Source organism: Trichomycterus rosablanca, chromosome 14 (assembly GCF_030014385.1).
Source record: "Trichomycterus rosablanca isolate fTriRos1 chromosome 14, fTriRos1.hap1, whole genome shotgun sequence".
NCBI lineage: Eukaryota > Metazoa > Chordata > Actinopteri > Siluriformes > Trichomycteridae > Trichomycterus > Trichomycterus rosablanca.
This window is the reverse complement of record NC_086001.1, coordinates 32,842,692-32,862,196: the sequence shown is the minus strand read 5'-3', so window position 1 is coordinate 32,862,196 and position 19,505 is coordinate 32,842,692. Positions and strand designations below refer to the sequence as shown.

The 19,505-nt window shown below is 37.9% G+C and overlaps 1 protein-coding gene across 1 annotated transcript; it reads right to left on the bottom strand.

The window, feature by feature from the left end:
- Positions 1 to 1,059: 1,059 nt before the first annotated feature.
- LOC134326481 (tripartite motif-containing protein 16-like) lies at positions 1,060 to 18,562 on the bottom strand. The gene is made up of 6 exons (XM_063008658.1): positions 17,972 to 18,562; positions 17,760 to 17,855; positions 16,780 to 17,013; positions 16,094 to 16,253; positions 15,718 to 15,777; positions 1,060 to 1,568 (listed from the first exon to the last, which is right to left on the bottom strand). The coding sequence occupies exons 1-6, from the start codon at positions 18,560 to 18,562 to the stop codon at positions 1,060 to 1,062; spliced, it is 1,650 nt and encodes a 549-aa protein (XP_062864728.1).
- Between the last annotated feature and the right edge of the window lie 943 nt (positions 18,563 to 19,505).

Genomic DNA, 19,505 nt, shown 5'->3' with positions numbered 1-19,505 from the left:
CTTCACTTTAAAAGTCAGGTCAATGTGTTTTACTGTAGTAAGAACGAAAGTAAAACACTCACCTCCCCGCTCGTACTACAGGAAATTATAATGTAACATTTGGAGAATTGTAAAAAGAAAAAGTAATATGAGATCTTGTGACCATGTTTTTGTGATGTCGCCCTCCAAAGGTGCCACAAGAGGGCGACATCACAAGCATTTTTTTCAACAAGGTTAGAAGATCTCATATTAACACATCATACAGATTTTACTGATTCTACTGAATTTTATTCTAGAACAAGCCAACATGAGCATTTATAACAGCAGGAAAAACAAGATAGAAAAACAACCTGGGCATGATGCAGTAGTTTTATTTTATGCTTTGGTTGTGTAAAATATTGATACATTATCGTTTTTATAAACTAATGCATGACATTAAATAATGTAAAACAACATGGTGTTGTAGAAAAGCATAATGTTACTGTTATATTCGTTTCCTGTACAAAAGTAATTTGTATATTTGCACATTGTAATAAAATGTCATTTAAAAAATCAAATCTCTCTCTCTATACAGGCTCACTGTGGAGGCAAATTGGTGGATAAGTGGGCGGGTCTAAACTGCTGTAGGCTGAATGAGCAGAGATAAACTGATGAAGACTGAACAAACGTACCACAATACAAATAACTATTTCTGTGAAAGAATCAAATCCCCTCTGAAACCATCCACACGTATCTAAGTTCTGCTGTATTATTCCTCACCATGTGCTGGTTTCATTTTAAAACTTGTGTTTTACAGCTCAGGAGAAATCAGGTGAGAATCAGCTTCTCCAGGAGACTCTAAAACACATCATGTGGCTTAATGTACTAAACAGCCTAGAAACACCAAACGTCTCTCAGTTATTACTGCTCATAAGCGCTGAAATACTGCTGAAATGACAAACCTGTGGTTCAAAAGGAAAATGATCATTTTTATAATAAGATTTTTCTTACAGACTCACAGATTCTAAAATCACCCAAACAGTTTAATGTTACACTTTCATGTAAATTTTACATTTAATTTGTTAAATCTGACAGTTTGACTTATGATCCTAAATAAAGATGAAACCCCGGGTAGAGGAGCTGAGTGAACGTGGTCTGAACTCTGTGGAGGAGCTTCATTGTATCAGAGACGCTGTAGAAAGACAGAGTTCCTGCTTCATAATCCACATACACTCCTATTCTAGAGGAACTCGGCATTATGGGAAGTTTAGTATCTTTGTTATTGTGCAGGAATGAAAATCTGGATGGAGAACAAAACAAACTCCAGGACTGATCATTACCTCCAAACACACATTCACCACCACATCCCTTCCTGCTGATGCTTTTATATGACACTGCTATATAAACCCCATCATCCCCACTCCACTCAACCTCCCAGTAACAGCGTCCACTCACACTCTCTCTACACACAACCTGAGGGTCATAATCAAATCTATCTGGATGATCAGGATACGACTGTAATGTTCTACTGCAGGTCGCCACTTTGTTCTCCTCAGACAGACGGAGGTTTTTATTTACTGTGTTTGGATCCAGTGTGAACCGACAAACATCTGGAGAGGAAACACAAAATAAACCAATTAACATAGAAGAGAGAGAGAGTGTGTGTACAGTGTGTGTGTGTGTGTATGTGTCTGTGTGTGCGTGTACAGTGTGTGTGTGTACTGTGTGTGTGTGTGCACAGTGTGTGTGTGTACAGTCTGTGTTTGTGTGTGTGAAAGTGTGTCTGTGTACAGTGTGTAGTGTGTATGTGTGTGTACAATGTGTGTGTGAGTGTGTAGTGTGTGTGTGTGTACAGTGTGTGTGTGTGTACAGTGTGTGTCTGTGTACAGTGTGTGAATGTGTGTAGATACAGTGCAACACTATTCAACACTAAACACACAAAAACACAAACACTGCACACACACACAAATACACATAAACATAGCACAACCAAAGATACAGTGCAACACTATTCAACACTAAACACACAAAAACACAAACACTGCACACACACACAAATACACATAAACATAGCACAACCAAAGATACAGTGCAACACTATTCAACATCACACACACAAAGTTGAGGAATGCTCAAAAAACACCTGTTTGGAACATTCCACAGATGAACAGGTTAACTGGAAACAGGTAAATGTCATGATTGGGTATAAAAGGAGCATCCCTGAAAGGTTCAGTCATTCACAAGCAAGGTTCACCACTTTGTATACAACTTCGTGAGCAAATAGTCCAACAGTTTAAGAACAATGTTTCTCAACGTGCAATTGCAAGGAATTTGGGGAATTCATCATCTACAGTCCATAATATCATCAAAAGATTCAGAAAATCTGGAGAAATCTGTGCAAGTAAGCGGCAAGGCCGAAAACCAACATTGAATGCCCGTGACCTTTGATCCCTCAGGCAGCACTGCATTAAAAACCGACATTGGCTTCCAGACAATGATTACCAACTTTCCACATCTGATGTGGGCTTCCCGGGCTCTGCCAATGCAATTATCACACAGCCCCCTAAGTCTGAAGTTGCAGTAAAAGCCAAATCTATCCTAGACTTCTCGCAGATATTCTCAGTGGACATCCTTCAAAATCGAAAAGATGATGCCACACTGAGTGTAGTGCGACAGTGGTTAGAGGAAAGAGAAAGACCCCCAGTAGGGACTTTAGGAAAAGTTCACCTGAGTTAAAAGTTTACTGGTGACAGTAAACAGACTGTGTTTGCAAAGTGGCACAATCTATCGTTTTTTCTTCTAACAAACCAGGTGACATGCCCACTCTTCACATTGTTCTTCTATCCAAACTCATTCCTGAAGTGCTACGATTTCTGCACGGACACCTGTCAGTGGGTCATCTTGGTCACAAAAAGAGCCTTTCTAGAGCCAGAGAACATTTTTATTGGCCATTTATGGCTAGGGACATTGAGAATTATTGTCAGCAATGCGTTGCATGTCAGTCTAGGTCGATGCCTGTGCCTCACAATCTAGCTCCCCTTCAGACTGTTCCTGCTGATCGCCCATTTCAAAAAGTGGCTGCAGACATCACAGAGCTCCCTTTGACACCTTCAGGGCATAGATATGTGTTAGTTATCCAGGATTATTTTACTAAGTATGTTAACTTGTATCCAATGAAAGACCAAAGAGCTGTAACTGTTGCACAGTGTATTTTTGAGTACTACATTACCGAACATGGCGTTCCTGAATGTCTTGACATTACGGTGTAAATATTGGACAGAACACATGATGAGTTATTTTATCTTGTTGGGTTGTGCAATTTAACAATTGTGCTAAGTTGCTACAACAACCCAACTGTGAGGTTCTTTTTTTACCATGGGTCAACTATGTAACTTTACTAAAGCTTGTATTTAAATGAAAGGTTTACATTGCTGTCTTCAGGATTTCCACTTTAGTGATATTTTATGTTAATAGCTGTTCTGATCTAAAAGATGCTGCTGCTTTTGACCTTTAAAACTAAGAAGTGATTTGTGAGATAATTAAAATAAGTGAAATGTTTATTTTGTACTTTGGTTTTATATTATTTGTACAAACATTTGTTTTATGTAACTTTAAACCTGTAATAAAAGATAAACATTTTAAATGTGTCTTTATTTGCTAAAGTTTTTAACAGGGACAAAAATGACAGTTTGTGTATCAGGGCTGGACACGCCTTGCTATTGAAGTGGAAGGTAAACCCACACTCCTGCAAGAATGGAAATAGTAAGTAAGTACAATGTTTTTATAAAGCTATAAAACTACTTCCACTGACCAAAGTACACATATGAATGAATAAAACACAGACCTCAAATAACATTAACCTGAAGGTATGAACTTACATTGTAGAAAAGAAAAACAAGCCAGTAGCAGCAGTGTGCACATTAAACCATTTACAGAAGGGTCATTAAATTTGACAAACTGAAATAATGGCATGTTTCTGACTTCAATGAGAGGAACATTAAAAATATCTCACACTTGTCAGATACAACGTTTGAAGCCCAGATCAATAGGACCTGGTAGTTAGAGAAGACTCACTTGTTTGTTAGTTTAAGTCCAAAAGTGACCCATACAGGGATCGAACCCGCAACCTTGGCATTATTAGCACCATGCTCTAACCAACTGAGCTAACAACTAAGGGCAGGGCATTGGGTAAAAAAAAAACTCACAGTTGGGTTGTTGTAACAACTAATTATTGTTAAAATAACCCATCATGTGTTCTGTCCAATATTTACACAGTGCTGGTTGCCAAATAACGCCTTTTCACCTGCATTCTACCTTTTCTTTCCTGTATACCAAAAACAGTCGCCATTGCAGGTCTACAACATGTTACAAAAACACTTGGGACAGAAGAGCCATAAACACTCTCTAATTTTTATTTTTGCTTTCTTTATCTTGCCGGTGTCACGTTGTATTGAAACTAAAATAAATAAATATATAATTAAAATTTAAAAGCAAGTGTTTAGGTTCATTCATCATCTTAACACATATTACAAACTAATCAAGCTCGTCAAATTTCAGACATTGTTCACGTAAACAAAAATCTCAAGTGGAAGCACAAGGTGATTAATTTATATATAAATAGTGTTTATGGTTTTATGCTTTATGTTTAAAAAAAACAACAGAAAACAACAGCAGCAATTAATGTTAATAATAATAATAATAAAGATTTATGATGTTCAGAAAAATTCACGTCTTTAAAAGCACCACGTTTTGTTAAACTCTCTTGAGTTTTGCTCAATAAAATGCCAATAAAAAAGACACAGAGTTTCTGACATTTACACTGATTCTTATTCCACTGCACATGTGAACTCAAGATATTTCATGTTTTGTCAGGTCAACTGTTAATATACAGAAACATGCAAGTCAGTCCTGTAATACATTCCAGAAAAGTTCAGACGGGGCAATTTAGGGCCAGTAATGGGGTAAAAAATACTAAATAATGAGGTGATCTCTAACAGATGATGTTAACAGCTGATTATAATCATTATTTGGCACAAATCATGTTTAGAGGGAAGAAAGAAAAGCTACTTTGTTCTATAAATTCTAATGTTGTGTGGACCTGGTTTTTCTGTAGGTGTAAGGTCAGCTTCATTGTTAAGGTGGTTTACAGGCTCCATTGTTAAGGCGGTTTACAGGTTTAAAACAATCATATTTTTCAAAATTATTTTACTCAGCATGTACAGCACTTTGTTTTTTGAAATTTTATCTTTTATATGTTGTGTGAACAGTTTTACGTGGTTTAGCCTGTATGAAACAATGAGGGATCTTTGGATGGACATAATTAGCGCCAGTGTAAGTGTTCAAAACACAACAGTTACACAGTCTAACATTAAAAACATGGAAGTGTTTGTGTTGATGACCGCTGGACTACAGTTTATGAGATCAGCACCTTTATGTGCTTTTGGTGACATGAGATTAGAGCCTCTGGTTTAGGTAAAGTTTACTTTAGTGCTTAGGTAAAGTTTACTTTAGTGCTTTAGGTGAATTCTGGTTTCCTTGAATGTTTTTGGGAAATGTGTAAATTTTAATGGGTAGATAATTTTCTATAGGAGCTGTATACATATGTTCTACAGAACTACAGCTACAAGAACAAAGTCAACCATTTATCTCCATTTCTGCATCAATTATTCATAAAATGTGCTTTCTTGTGTTATTCAAGTCATAAAGTAAAAGTAAAAGAGCTTTTATTGGTTGTTTGTAGGGACTTTGTTTAATCTCTTATCTCATATACCACCACAAAGAAGGTCAAAGTGCTTTCAGAACAAGGGACACAAAATAATATACTGACAGTTAAATTACCACCCTAAACAATCAAGTCACAATAAAAACGTGTTAGAATTAATTTGCAGAATTCATTTACAGACACCCACTCTAGATTGTTGTGGTGGCTCAATGGCATTTTAGGGCTGTTTTGCATTTAATACCAGCTATCAAGGTGCATAAGCCCAAATCTGGTTGCTTCTGCCAGAAAGTAAAACTGATCTGATCCTGTTCTGTTCGAGTGCGGATCTGTTCCGTGTCTGTAGTTTTGTTGATAAATTTAATTTATGAACTCCGGTGAGTTTATACATTTCCACACTTCTGTACATTACTGTGTATTGTTACTTTATGTAGTTCAAATTGTTGATTTGATTTAAACACACTTGTTTTGAACATAACGCTCACAAACTAAACCAGGAAATCTGAGCTGCTGTAAATAACTTGCTGCGTTTACTGGTGTTTCAGCAGTGTATCTGTGTGTTGTGTACCATGGATGATCATAAAGGACATGATACAATATCAGCTGCAGCAGAAAAAAACTGAGAAACAGGTAAAAATATTATACAGCTCTCTTTAACAAGTAACAACTCGTTAGTTCTGTTTATATTTTTTTCTGTATATATCTTTATATGTGTTTCTATCTTCTAGTTGTTCAGTTTATTAGGTACGTTTACCTTTTATCCAATATACCGAGCAAATACAGTGGGCAATTTTGTACACACAACATTAAACCCCTTTTACACAGAGATGTTTTTTCCAGGTACTAAAATGCCATTTTCAGGGTCAGTGTTTTTTGTGAAAGCACCCCAAGGTTAAAACTCTGAGGAAACTGATGCAGAAATAAAGACCAAGTAGAACTGTTGGGTAAATACTGGGTTGCATTATGTGGATCAAAAACATTAAAATGATATAGAAACACCAGCAGGAAACATTAAAACTAGCTGTTTAGATGGACTTTCCAATAATATGAGTAAATCATCTAGTGTTATGAAACACTCTCAGGACTCGAAGGTAAGGAATCAAGTGCAGGTTTATTACAAACAACCAAAATCGTAAACCAGTTCAGTCCAAGTCGGAAACGTGTGTACAAGAAATACCAAGGCAACCAAATCCAAAAGACGCTAGACAAAACACGACAATCCAAAATACCAGAAACAAGGGTCTATACCAATGATCAATAATTCACAAAGAAAACCGCTCAGAATTGCAGGACGTACCAAACAAGACTTCGCAGCATGCATTGTAATATTCATTGTTTATATAGTGAACCTAATGACTTCCAACCGGAAGCACCCGAGTGCGATCAATACTCGGGTGATACTGATCTCTGGTGGCGTGGAGGAGGAACAGCAGCCGGTGTGACAGAACCCCCCCTCTGACGGGCGGCTCCCGACGCCGAAGAAATTCTGCGCCTTGGGCGGCCCCTAGGCCTAGGCGCAGGCCGATCTGGGTGGTTCTTGTGAAAGTCTGCAATTAGTGCTGGGTCCAGAATGTCTGCAGCTGAGACCCATGATTGTTCCTCTGGTCCATACCCTTCCAAGTCCACCAGATATTGTATACGCCCCGCGCGCCTTCTGGAATCCAAAAGTTCTCGTACGCTGTATGCCGGGGAGCCGTCCACTTCTATAGGAGGAGGGGGGTTCCATCAACTCCTGAGAAGAGGCAGATACAGGTTTAAGCAAGGAGACATGAAAGGTTGGTGAAATTTTGTAGGACGCTGGTAGTTCCAATCTGTATGATACTGGGTTAATTTGTCTTAATACCTTGAATGGTCCAATGTACCGTGGGCTCATTTTTTTGCAAGGTAATTTTAACTTCAAATCTCTTGTGGATAACCATACCCTCTGACCAGGCCTGAATGGGGGTACATCATGTCTCTTACGGTTTGCCTGCAATTCTTGTCGGCGTATTGCCCTTTGAAGTCTCACATGGGCCTTTTCCCAGGTCTGTTCACTCCTCCTCATCCATTCCTCGACCGCAGGTACCGATGAAGGCTCTCCTGACCAGGGAAATAACGGAGGCTGAAAACCCAATATACAATGGAAAGGGGTTAAGCCAGTAGAAGTACAAATCAAAGAATTTTGAGCATATTTAACCCATGGTAAATATTTGGCCCAATCATACTGGGATCTACTACAATACGACCTAAGATAACGTCCGATTTCTTGATTAAGTCGTTCTGTTTGACCATTTGATTGTGGATGGTATCCAGACAAAAGACTAACGTTAATGTTTAATAATTTGCAGAATTCCTTCCATACTAGTGAAGTAAATTGTGTGCCTCTATCTGACACTATGTCCTCTGGTATTCCATATAATCTGAATACAAACTGGAACAGGACTTCAGCAGTTTCCAGCGCTGTAGGCAATTTCTTCATAGGAACCAATCTACACGACTTAGAAAACCGATCTATAATGACCAGGATAACTGTATTACCTTGAGATGAAGGTAGATCTGTTACGAAATCTACTCCTATGTGTGACCAAGGACGTTCGGGTATGGGTAAGGGTTCAAAGACCTGCTGGTAATTGTCTGGGATTCTTAGCCTGTGCACAAACCTCACATGCATTCACAAATTGAGTAACATCATCTCTTATCTTTTCCCACCAAAACCTATTTTTCATTAAGAACAAGGTTCTAAAAATACCCGGATGACCCGAACTGGGTGAACTGTGAACCATCTTAAATACTCTTTCTCTGAGTTCTTGTGGTACATACTCGCGATTGGCCGGACAATTCGTAGAAATGGGATCTGACACCCTAGTTCTTCTTATATCTTCCATAAAATCCCAATGAATCGGTGCAATCACACAATATGGTCGAAGAATAGTGTCTGGCACTTCTTTTTCTCTGTTACTCTCCCACTGTCTGGATAGTGCATCCGCCTTAGACCCTGGGCGATATGTTACAGTAAAATTAAATCGAGTAAAGAACAATGCCCACCGTGCCCGTCTAGGATTAAGTCTTTTAGCAGATTTTATGTATTCTAAGTTTCGGTGATCAGTCATTACCACAAAGGAAAATTTGGCACCCTCTAGCCAGTGGCACCATTCCTCTAAAGCTAACTTTATGGCTAGTAGCTCCCTGTTGCCTACATCATAGTTTCGTTCAGCATTATTCAACTTCTTTAAAAAGAAAGCACACGGATGTAACTTTGTGGGTGACCCAGTACGTTGGGATAGTACAGCCCCTACCCCCGAATCGGATGCGTCAACCTCCACAATAAATTGAAGCTCTTGATCAGGATGTTTTAACACCGGAGCCGTATGAACCGACTCTTTAATAACTCAAACGCTTCCTCTGCTTCCGCCGTCCACTGGACCTTCTTCTGTTTGCCTCTTAGCATCGAGGTGAGGGGTGCTGCTATACTGCTGGAATTTCTTATAAAACGTCTGTAGAAGTTGGCAAAACCCAAGAATCTTTGTAATTCTTTTACCGTTAATGGTTTTAGCCACTGTACCACTGCTTTCATCTTAGTCTCATCCATACATACCCCATGCTGATTTACAATATAACCTAAAAAGGCTACTGTTGATACATGAAATTCACATTTCTCTCCCTTGACAAATAGATTATGTTGTAACAAACGTTTTAACACTCTTTTGACATGAATCCTATGCTCATCCAAGTTCCTGGAATAAATCAGAATATCATCAATGTATACTATTACCCAACGGTCAATCATGTCCCTCAGTACCTCGTTAATGTATGCCTGAAACACAGAGGGCGCTATAGCTAAACCATATGGCATCACCTGGTACTCATAGTGCCCCCTGGTGGTAATGAAGGCAGTTTTCCACTCATCACCCTCTCTAATTCTGATAAGGTTATAGGCGCTACATAAGTCAAGCTTGGAGAATTTCTTTGAACCTCTGAGTTGTTCCAAGGCCGCAGGAACTAAAGGCAATGGATATCTGTATTTTACAGTTATTTCGTTTAATCCTCTATAGTCTATACATGGACGAAGACCACCATCTTTCTTCTCTACAAAAAAGAAACTGGCAGCTGCAGGAGATGTAGATGGACGAATACAGTCCCTGACAGAAGTCTTGTCGCTTATCCAAGTTGTAGGAACAACAAATAATAACTTGACTTGTAGTTGATCAATTGAAATCAGAACTGGCTTATATGAAAGGCAAAGCCCTCTAGATTATGCTTATTATAACAAAAGAAAGTTTTGTATCATTCATTGAGTTTTATCATTTAATTAGGACAGAAAGGTCAGATTTTGCTTGGACATAAGTCTTGTCGTATACAAAAATAATGTTGAAATTATACATATACTTTATTTTGAATACACAAACATGCTACAATAACATTAGAACATAAAGTCATGGTGCCTTGGAAAAAATAATTAATATCGTGTATGACTTCCATGGGCTTGGAGGACTGCATCCATACGTCTTGGCAATGACTCAAATAACTTATTGATGAAGTCATCTGGAATGGCAAAGAAAGCAGTCTTGCAGGACTCCCAGAGTTCATCAATATTTTTTGGTTTCATCTTCCAAGCCTCCTCCTTCATCTTACCCCAGACATGCTCAATAATGTTCATGTCTGGTGACTGGGCTGGCCAATCCTGGAGCACCTTGATCTTCTTTGCTTTCAGGAACTTTGATGTGGATGCTGAAGTATGAGAAGGAGCGCCATCCTGCTGCAGAATTTGCCCTCTCTTGTGGTTTGGAATGTAATGGGCAGCAAGAATGTCTTGATGCTTCAGGCTGTTGATGTTGCCATCCACTCTGCAGAGCTCTCGGACACCCCCATACTGGATGTAACCCCAAACCATGATTTTTCCTCCACCAAACTTGACTGTTTTCTGGGTGAATCTTGGGTCCATGCAGGTTCCAACAGGTCTTCTGCAGTATTTGCGGCGATTGAGATGCAGTTCAATGGATGATTCATCAGAAAAATCAACCTTCTGCCACTTTTCCACTCCATCCTTTCTGCAAGCTGTGGGCCGTGGCAAATGCGACACGATTTTTTTGTTGTCTTCTGTTTAATGCTGGTTTCTGAGCACTAATTCGGCCATGAAGACCACTGCGTGAAAGAATTCGACAAACTGTTCTTGTAGATACAGCGTTTTCTGGTGACCAGTTCTCATGTAGCTCCGCTGCAGTTGAAAAAGGGCTGGCCCTAGACTGTCGAAGCAACAAACGGTCCTCTCGAACAGTTGTCTTAAGGGGTCTGCCTGACCTGGGCTTGTCATGAACGTCCCCAGTTTCTTGAAATCTTTTTCTTATTCTCTCCACTTGACGTTTGGATACATTAAAGATGTCTGCCACCTCAGCAGCAGACTTGGTCTTCAAGGTCTTGATGATCAGCACTTTGGTTTGTGGTTGAATCTTTGGCATGTTGTCAGAGGTCAGGTTGCACTTCACATGAAAGTCTGGTGTGCTGGGGTTCTTTTTATATATATATATTTATATATATTCTGCACGTGTTACAACAGCGTGGCTTCGTAGTAAAAGAGTGCGGGTACTAGACTGGCCTGCCTGCAGTCCAGACCTGTCTCCCACTGAAAATGTGTGGCGCATTATGAAGTGCAAAATACGACAACGGAGACCCCGGACTGTTGAGCAACTGAAGTTGTACATCAAGCGAGAATGGGAAAGAATGTGTTGTTAAAAGGAAAGGTGATGTAACACAGTGGTAAACATGCCCCTGTCCCAACTTCTTTGGAACGTGTTGCAGGCATCGAATTCAAAAAGAGTAAATATTTGCAAAACACAATAAAGTTTATCTGTTTGAACATTAAATAGCTTGTCTTTGCAGTGTATTCAACTGAATATGGGTTGAAAAGGATTTGCAAATCATCGTATTCTGTTTTTATTTGTTTTACATAGCGTCCCAACTTCATTGGAATTGGGGTTGTACATATGTTCATTTTATTTTCTACTGCAGCTTATACCATGATCTGTGGTAAACTGCATGGATGGGAACCAGTTGAGAAAGCCAAACTGAAGAAAGCCGTTATCAACAAATGTTGTATCAGGTCCAAGTCAAAGGTTTTATAAAGGAAGGGAAGAAAAGGACTCGAGGTGCTGTTTTTGGATACAGAAACCCTTTGTCTTTACTACCCACCCTGTTTTGTGTCCCTGATCCATCCAGCATTTGTTTATTTTGAGTTAAATTAAGACAAAGTTCTACAGTTTGTCTCAAATTAATCCTGTTGTTGTGAAATCTTCTTAGATTCAAAACTTTTGACATTAGTCGTATTAGATTCACTTCTTATTAGACGTGTTGTACTTGTATTAGGTCATTTTATCTAGAGAAAGTTTTATTCCTCTGAACAAAATTGCATTATCCAAGAAATAATGCTTGAATCAAGCACCACTATCTTTCATAGGAACCAGACACTTTCATTAGGTAAAATTACTTAAAACTAGTTAAAACAATCATAAAATGATATGAGATATACTGACTAGATTTAAGATGATTTCACTTGTGAAGATGTGATGTGTGTTATGAACATAAGCTTCAAGTTGATATTAGCTAAACATTTTAGTCTGTTTTCTGTGGTGTTTATATGGTGTTAATAACTCAGTTGCTTTAGATTCTATCTGATTCATTATTGTAAGTTGTTTTGCTGGGAATATTGTGTTACTACTACTGTCAGCTGTATAACCCATTTATCTGTTGTATAATGATTGCAGTCCCACGCTACATACTGCATTTTTAAATATTTGCTACTGTTCAGTTGTATGTAGTTGTACATTGAAGTTTCAGCACCTGAAATTGTACTTCAGATGTTATTTCTGTACTGTTATTTTTTATTATGGAAAATTATTTCTGTTCAAAAATAAAAGGTAAAACTGATTGGACAGTTGCTTGTGTTGATGAAATTGAATGTGTTCTTCACTTCTGAATGATTTTGCTAACTTTAAAAAAATACTGTGATGTCGCCCTTTTGTGGCACTTTTGGAGAATTGTTAAATAAAAATAATATGATATAGATAGATAAGATAGAACTTTATTAATCCCGATGGAAATTGATTCGGGTACAGCAGCAAAACACAGAACTCTACACAGAACTCTACACATATTGCACAACCATAGAATATAGAAAAAAAACAGTAAGGGAGGAATATACAGAGGCACCACTATATACAAATATGGAGTAAAAACAGTATACCGTATCAATAAAGTATCCAAATACACATTTATTATTACCATTATATATACCACTACCATTATCACCACTGTTATCAATATTATTACCATTACTATCACTAGATTATTAATAATAATAATGACAATAACAAAATGTGACAGCAAATTTGGGGTCTAGAAAATAAAGTGACTTTAGTGAATAAGTGGTTTACGATCAAGGAAAAACAGCCCTAATTCACTGTTTTTACTTCAAAAGAAAGGAACCAGAACCAACCCCTATTTCTGAACCCAGCCATAAGATTAGAATATAAAGTATAAAGCAAAAATCAACAGCTCAAAGACATTTTATATGAATTTACACACAGATTTTTACCCACACAGGCATGCACTGACTTAATGAAAGAAAAAAGTAAAAATAAAAAATAAAATTTGAAATTAAAAAACAATATCAAAAATAAAACAACAAAACCTTTTAAATGGATATAATAAATTAAAGAAAAATAAAACAAATAAAGAAGATAATGAACCTGAAGTAAAAGTACAAATAAGAATGAAAACAATAGAATTGTTACTCAAATATTATTGTAACTTAGTTCATAATGTAATAATACAGACCCTGTAGCAGTGGTCTTGCTAAAACAGTCAAGAAACAGTCATTGGATGAGCCTGGGTTGTTCTCAAACATACCACATTTGTATGGTATAAAGTAAAAGATATCTTCTGGAGAAAATAAACATTACATAGCTTCATATTATTTTGCTACATATGTAACTTAGCTGGACCAGACTTTAATAACGTGGACAAAACAGCAAAAGCACTGGGGATACAATCTAACTGAGTTACTGGTGTGTTACTGGTGTGATTTTACAGAAGTGACGAGCTACTCTCACAGCTGAAGAAATGAAGATGATCAAAGAGCATTATACATAATTACATAAATCATACTCTCACCTGAACTGGGAGGAGCTACAGGTTGGTTTTTAAGCTGTAAAACATGACATACATGCACTTAGATTGTGGAAGCAGCTATATCAAATGTGTGTAAAAGTTTTAAACAGAAAAACTTTAGACAACAAGGTGGAAACACCAAGGAGAACCGTTCTCAAACTTGGAGAAGCTATAAGACCAGAATGGAGAACACTCTATAAACCACCTTTAGCTCAGAGAACAGAAGATTTACAGTGGAGAATCCTACATGGAGCCCGTAGCCGTCAATGCCTTTAAAAAGTAATGTGCATATTTGCACGTTGTAATAAAATGTAATTTTATTAATCAAATCTCTCTCTCTATACAGGCTCATCGTGGAGGCAAATTAGTGGATAAGTGGGCGGGTCTGTTTATTTCTGTAAAATAATCAAATCCCCTCTGAAACCATCCACACGTATCTAAGTTCTGCTGTATTATTCCTCACCAGGTGCTGGTTTCACTTTTAAACTTGTGTTTTACAGCTCAGGAAAAATCACGTGAGAATCAGCTTCTCCAGGAGATTCTAAAACACCTCATGTGTTGAAATGCTGAAATGACCAACCTGTGGTTCAAAAGGAAAATGATCATTTTTATAATAAGATTTTTCTTATAATAGACTTGGGAAAAAAGAAGTTTAAGGTGAAAATGATCAAATTTACCATTTTGTAATGTACACACATTTTCTCTTTTATGTTTTTAAATATTCAGTTTGTTTTTTATTTAATTTAGTTTTAATATCTGATTCCATTTAGATGATAAATATTTAAGAAAAGAAGAAATCAGGAAAGGGGGTAAATACTTTTTCACAGCACTGTATTTATTGTGTTTTATATATTTCTTAAATGTCTTCAAATGTTTCCTTATAAAAAAAGAAAATCTTCATAAATGTATCACTGCCTCACAGATTCTAAAATCACCCAAACAGTTTAATGTTACACTTTCATGTAAATTTTACATTTAATTTGTTAAATCTGACAGTTTCACTTTTGATTCTAAACCAACTCTAAACCCCGGGTAGAGGAGCTGAGTGAACGTGGTCTGAACTCTGTGGAGGAGCTTCATTGTATCAGAGATGCTGTAGAAGGACAGAGTTTCTGCTTCATAATCCACATACACTCCTATTCTAGAGGAACTCGGCATTATGGGAATTTTAGTCTCTTTCTTATTGTGCTCGAATAAAAATCTGGATGGAGAACAGAACAAACTCCAGGACTGATCATTAAGTCCAAACACACACTTATTACCATCTCCCTTCCTGCTGATGCTTTTATATGACACTGCTACACAATTATTCCCACTCCACTCAACCTCCCAGTAACAGCGTCCACTCACACTCTCTCTACACAGAACCTGAGGCCAACAATCAAATCTATCTGGATGATCAGGATACGACTGTTCTGTTTCATTGCAGGTCACCACTTTGTTCTCCTCAGACAGACGGAGGAGTTTATGTGCTGTGTTTGGATTCAGTGTGAACCGATGAAAATCTGGAGAGTAAACACAAAATAAACTAATTAACATAGAAGAGAGAGAGAGAGAGTGTGTGTACAGTGTGTGTGTTTAGTGTGTGTGTGTACAGTGTGTGTGTGTGTGTGTGACACCCCACAAACAGGACACATTCACAAACAATACACATACACACACCAGCATCACACAATTCTAAGGATTTGGGACTTCAGCGAACCACAGTAAGAGCCATGATCTCCAAATGACACTTGGAAGAGTTAAGATTAATTCAAGAGCACATGAACCTCTCATCACAGAAAACATACAAAAACTCAGACAAACATTTAGGAAACCGCAGGACCTGCTGACCTCAAATTAGATCTGATTACTTTTTTACTGCACTGTGTATGTTTGTGTGCTTGTGAGAAACTTACATTGTAGAAAATCTTCTCTAATTTCAGGTTCAGGAGGTGGAGTAATTCGGACTTTCTTCACTGCAGAAAGAGTAACAGTACAATCACTAATCACAGTAAATTTTTACACCAGAAATTGTTGCAGGTACAGACAGTAAGAAGTTTGACATGTTCTCCCAAGGTTTGTCTAAAGTGACCTTAAGTCTGAGTAACTGACCAAGTGTGAGTGTATTTCATTCAACCCTGGACTCACTGTGACCATGACCAGTACTGGGTTAATGAGTAAATGAATGATGTTAGATGTAAAATGTTTATGTTTGTGGATTTGATTGTTTTGTTTGATGTTTGAGTACCAAAGCATTTTGAAGACAATGGAACACTGAGGGCTTGAACTCACCTTCATCTGGTATCTTCTCACACTGCTCTTTCCAGAATTCTTCTACTTTCTCTCTCAGCTGAGATACAGACTTTGTAACATCATCAAATGAGAGGAAAGGACTGATTGTGATGGCGGCTGATTCTGCAGATCCAGCAGGAGCCGAGAGAGACTGAAAATTCTACATCCAGACAAATAATGTTCACAGAGAAACAACAAGATGATGATGAATCACAAATGATGGACGACAGGCATGAAGCACAGAGTGATGTTTCTCTTAATAACATTAACAGTATTTCATGATCTCTCAGAAAAGCTGATTCTAATTCTCATAATTTCTCAGAACCCCGAGTGTTTCGACTTTATGGGTCATAATGTGTTTTGTGTAGGGGGGTTGTCCTTATGTTACAGATTTGTGGAAGATGCACGAAGATGTGCAAAGCTACCACCAGAGGGAGACGCCTATAAAAAGGAGATCTCTTGGAAGACAGGAAAGGATGATTTGCTTTTGATGTGAGTTCTGTTGCGTTTCACGCTCTCCCCAACATGTTTGACTGAATGCTAACAATAATCGAGTTTATGGGAACACATTTCTCAATAAAAGGCATCAAGTTTCAAAGTTTAGAGGACGTCAAGTTACAAGGTACCGCTGTAATTTATTACTTGGACTGGAGCAGCAATAATATAATTATTTTCAGTTCTGTTACCTGGAGGAAATGGACGGGATCCTCTGTTTGTGAAAGCTGCTCCAGTTCAGCATCTTTCCTCTTCAGCTCTACAATCTGCTCCTCCACCTGCTTCAGGACTTTTTCAGCTCGACTTACTTCTGCTGTCTCTCGATCTCTGATCAGATCTTTTAGCTCAGAGCATCTTTTGTTAATTGAGTTGATTAGTTCAGTACAAATCCTCTCAATGTTCTCCACTGCTGTCTGTGCAGAACACTGTTAGAAGATTCAGAAAGAGGAAACGATTCTCACTCAGATATTTGTCCATCCTTTACATTTATATGTAGCTACTGGACAGACTAGACTTTCATCACTCATAGCTTGGTGATGGTGCTAAATGGCTTGATTTTTCCACATGATGCAGTATGTGATACTCTACTTTCCAAATATAAGAAAGAGTTCCAGTTTTCTACCTTCCACCTTAAACTACAGCACTTATTCAGTGTTCATCACGTTAGTTTTTATTGCATTTATTAGCATGTTATATTTCCTCACAGTTGTTTTGATACAACACACCTGCTCCTGTATGTCCTTAATTCAAAATGGTATGTGTGGATTAAATCTAATAAACCCTAAAAACACCATATATACTGTAAAATGTGCTGGTGGTAGCATAATGTTACAGAAATTCTTTTGAGTATCAGGAAACAGCAGCCTGGACAGGACTGGGAAATTCAATTTAGTGATCTTCTCAGATCTGTACCAGAAATCTTATACAGGAATTTATGTTTAAGCATCTTGATCCAAAGCAACAATCAATAATCTTCTTGGGAGGCTCAGTCAAAGTCCTAATCTGATCTTATCACCTTTATAATTATTAGCACAACCTCAGAAATTGCTGTACAGCATCAATCACCAAATAACCAGGCAGAATTTGAAGATTTACTGCTAACTTGCAAAGTTACCTGAGATATAAAATATCTCTTTTTTAATGAAGATTGGTTTAATGGAGTAAAACTTACCTTGTGAGACTCCACAGCGTTTATCAGCTCACAAAGTTCCTTCTCTCTGTTCTGGATTTTCTCCTGGAATTTTCTCTGGATCTCCAGCAGCTGCTTCTACACAGAATAGCAATTCAGAATTTACTTGTATTGTGTATGAGCACCACACAAACAACATCAGTGTAAATGCTAATGAGTTGTTACTTGTTAAGGAGAGCTGTATAATATTTTACCTGTTTCTCAGTTCTTTCTGCTGCAGCTGATATTGTATCATGTCCTTTATGATTGTCTAGCATACACAACGTGCAGATACACTGCTGATCAGTACGACAGTAAACCTCCAGCAGTTTATCATGCTGAGAGCAGATCTGATCCTGGAGTCGTCTGGAGGCTTCAACCAGCTTGTGGTTCTTATAAACAGGAATTTGATAATGAGGCTGAAGGTGAGATTCACAGAAAGAGGCCAAACACACCAGACAGGATTTTACTGCTTTGGATTTTCTGTCTGTACAGCAATCACAATCCACGTCTTCAGGTCCAGCAGAACAGTGACCAGGACGTGGAGCTTGAAGCTCTGTTTTCTTCAGTTTCTCCACAACTCCAGCCAGAATAATGTTTCTCCTCACAACAGGTCTTGAAGTGAAGGTTTGTCTACACTGTGGACAGCTGTATGTTCCCTTATCATCCTCCTGATCCCAGCAGTTATTAATACACATTATACAGAAACTGTGTCCACATGATGTAGTTACTGGTTCCTTCAGTGTTTCCAGACAGACTGAACAGCTGAACTCGTCCTGAGTTACTGAAATTTTGGACTCGGCCATTTTTCTACATGCAAACAGAAACACCAGTAAACACAGCAAGTCATTTACAGCAGCTCAGACTTCCTGGTTTATTTTGTGAGCATCATGTTCAAAACAAGTGTGTTTAAGTAAATCAACAATTTGAACTACATAAAGTATGATTATGTCATACTGTCATTAAGTACTGTTAAAAGATCATCTCCTACCTCTGACCAAAAAGTCTTGTAAAATTCTACTGGAATTCCGTCTAGCCCTGGTGCTTTTCCACTTTACGTGTTTTTGAGGGCTCTTTCCAACTCTTCTATTGTTAAGTCGGCATCCAGTTCTGCCATGGATTATCTTGACACCTGAGGTAGGTTGTTTAGAAAGACATTGTGAATGAATCGTTCATCGTTAATATCACTCCTGTATAGATCTTTATAAAAACATACTGCTCTACTTCGAATTTCAGTGGGGTTCGATAACATATTGCATAGAACTTCCTCAACTTCATAGGACACTGGAATGAAATGTTTGGCAAATAATATTGCAACACCTCCACTAACTGAAGTGTTATGACTCATAAGAGATAGACCGTTCTACTCAATGGTCCAGCAGCGTTTTTTGAATCGCTATGCATTTCTTGTAAGAAAACTATATCTGAGCATTTTAATTTTAATAACTCAAAGAGTTCTGCCCTCTTTAGTCTGTCCCTTGCACCATTGAGGTTTAAGGAAGCGACATGGATCTCACCCATGAATATAAATAAACATGTATATATACACCCAACGTCAGTCATCATTCTAGACACTATCTTCTTTGTCATTTCTAATCAATTTTCTTTTAGCTGCTGTTATTACTTTCTTAAGACGAAAAACTTCTGTGTTTTCAAAAGCACCCTTGCTCATGAACCATTTTGCTTTCTCAACAAATTTTGATAAGTCTGGAAAATATTCTTCAGTTTTTATGCCTCTCACATTTTTAG

What these genes read in the sequence shown, in the direction of transcription:
- LOC134326481 (XM_063008658.1), bottom strand. Translation starts at nt 18,562, where the DNA reads ATGGCCGAGTCCAAAATTTCAGTAACTCAGGACGAGTTCAGCTGTTCA. An exon ending in CAGAAAGAACTGAGAAACAG is followed by an intron (nt 17,856 to 17,971) that starts GTAAAATATTAT and finishes TATTCTGTGTAG; the next exon opens with AAGCAGCTGCTGGAGATCCA. An exon ending in ATCCCGTCCATTTCCTCCAG is followed by an intron (nt 16,254 to 16,779) that starts GTAACAGAACTG and finishes GTCTGGATGTAG; the next exon opens with AATTTTCAGTCTCTCTCGGC.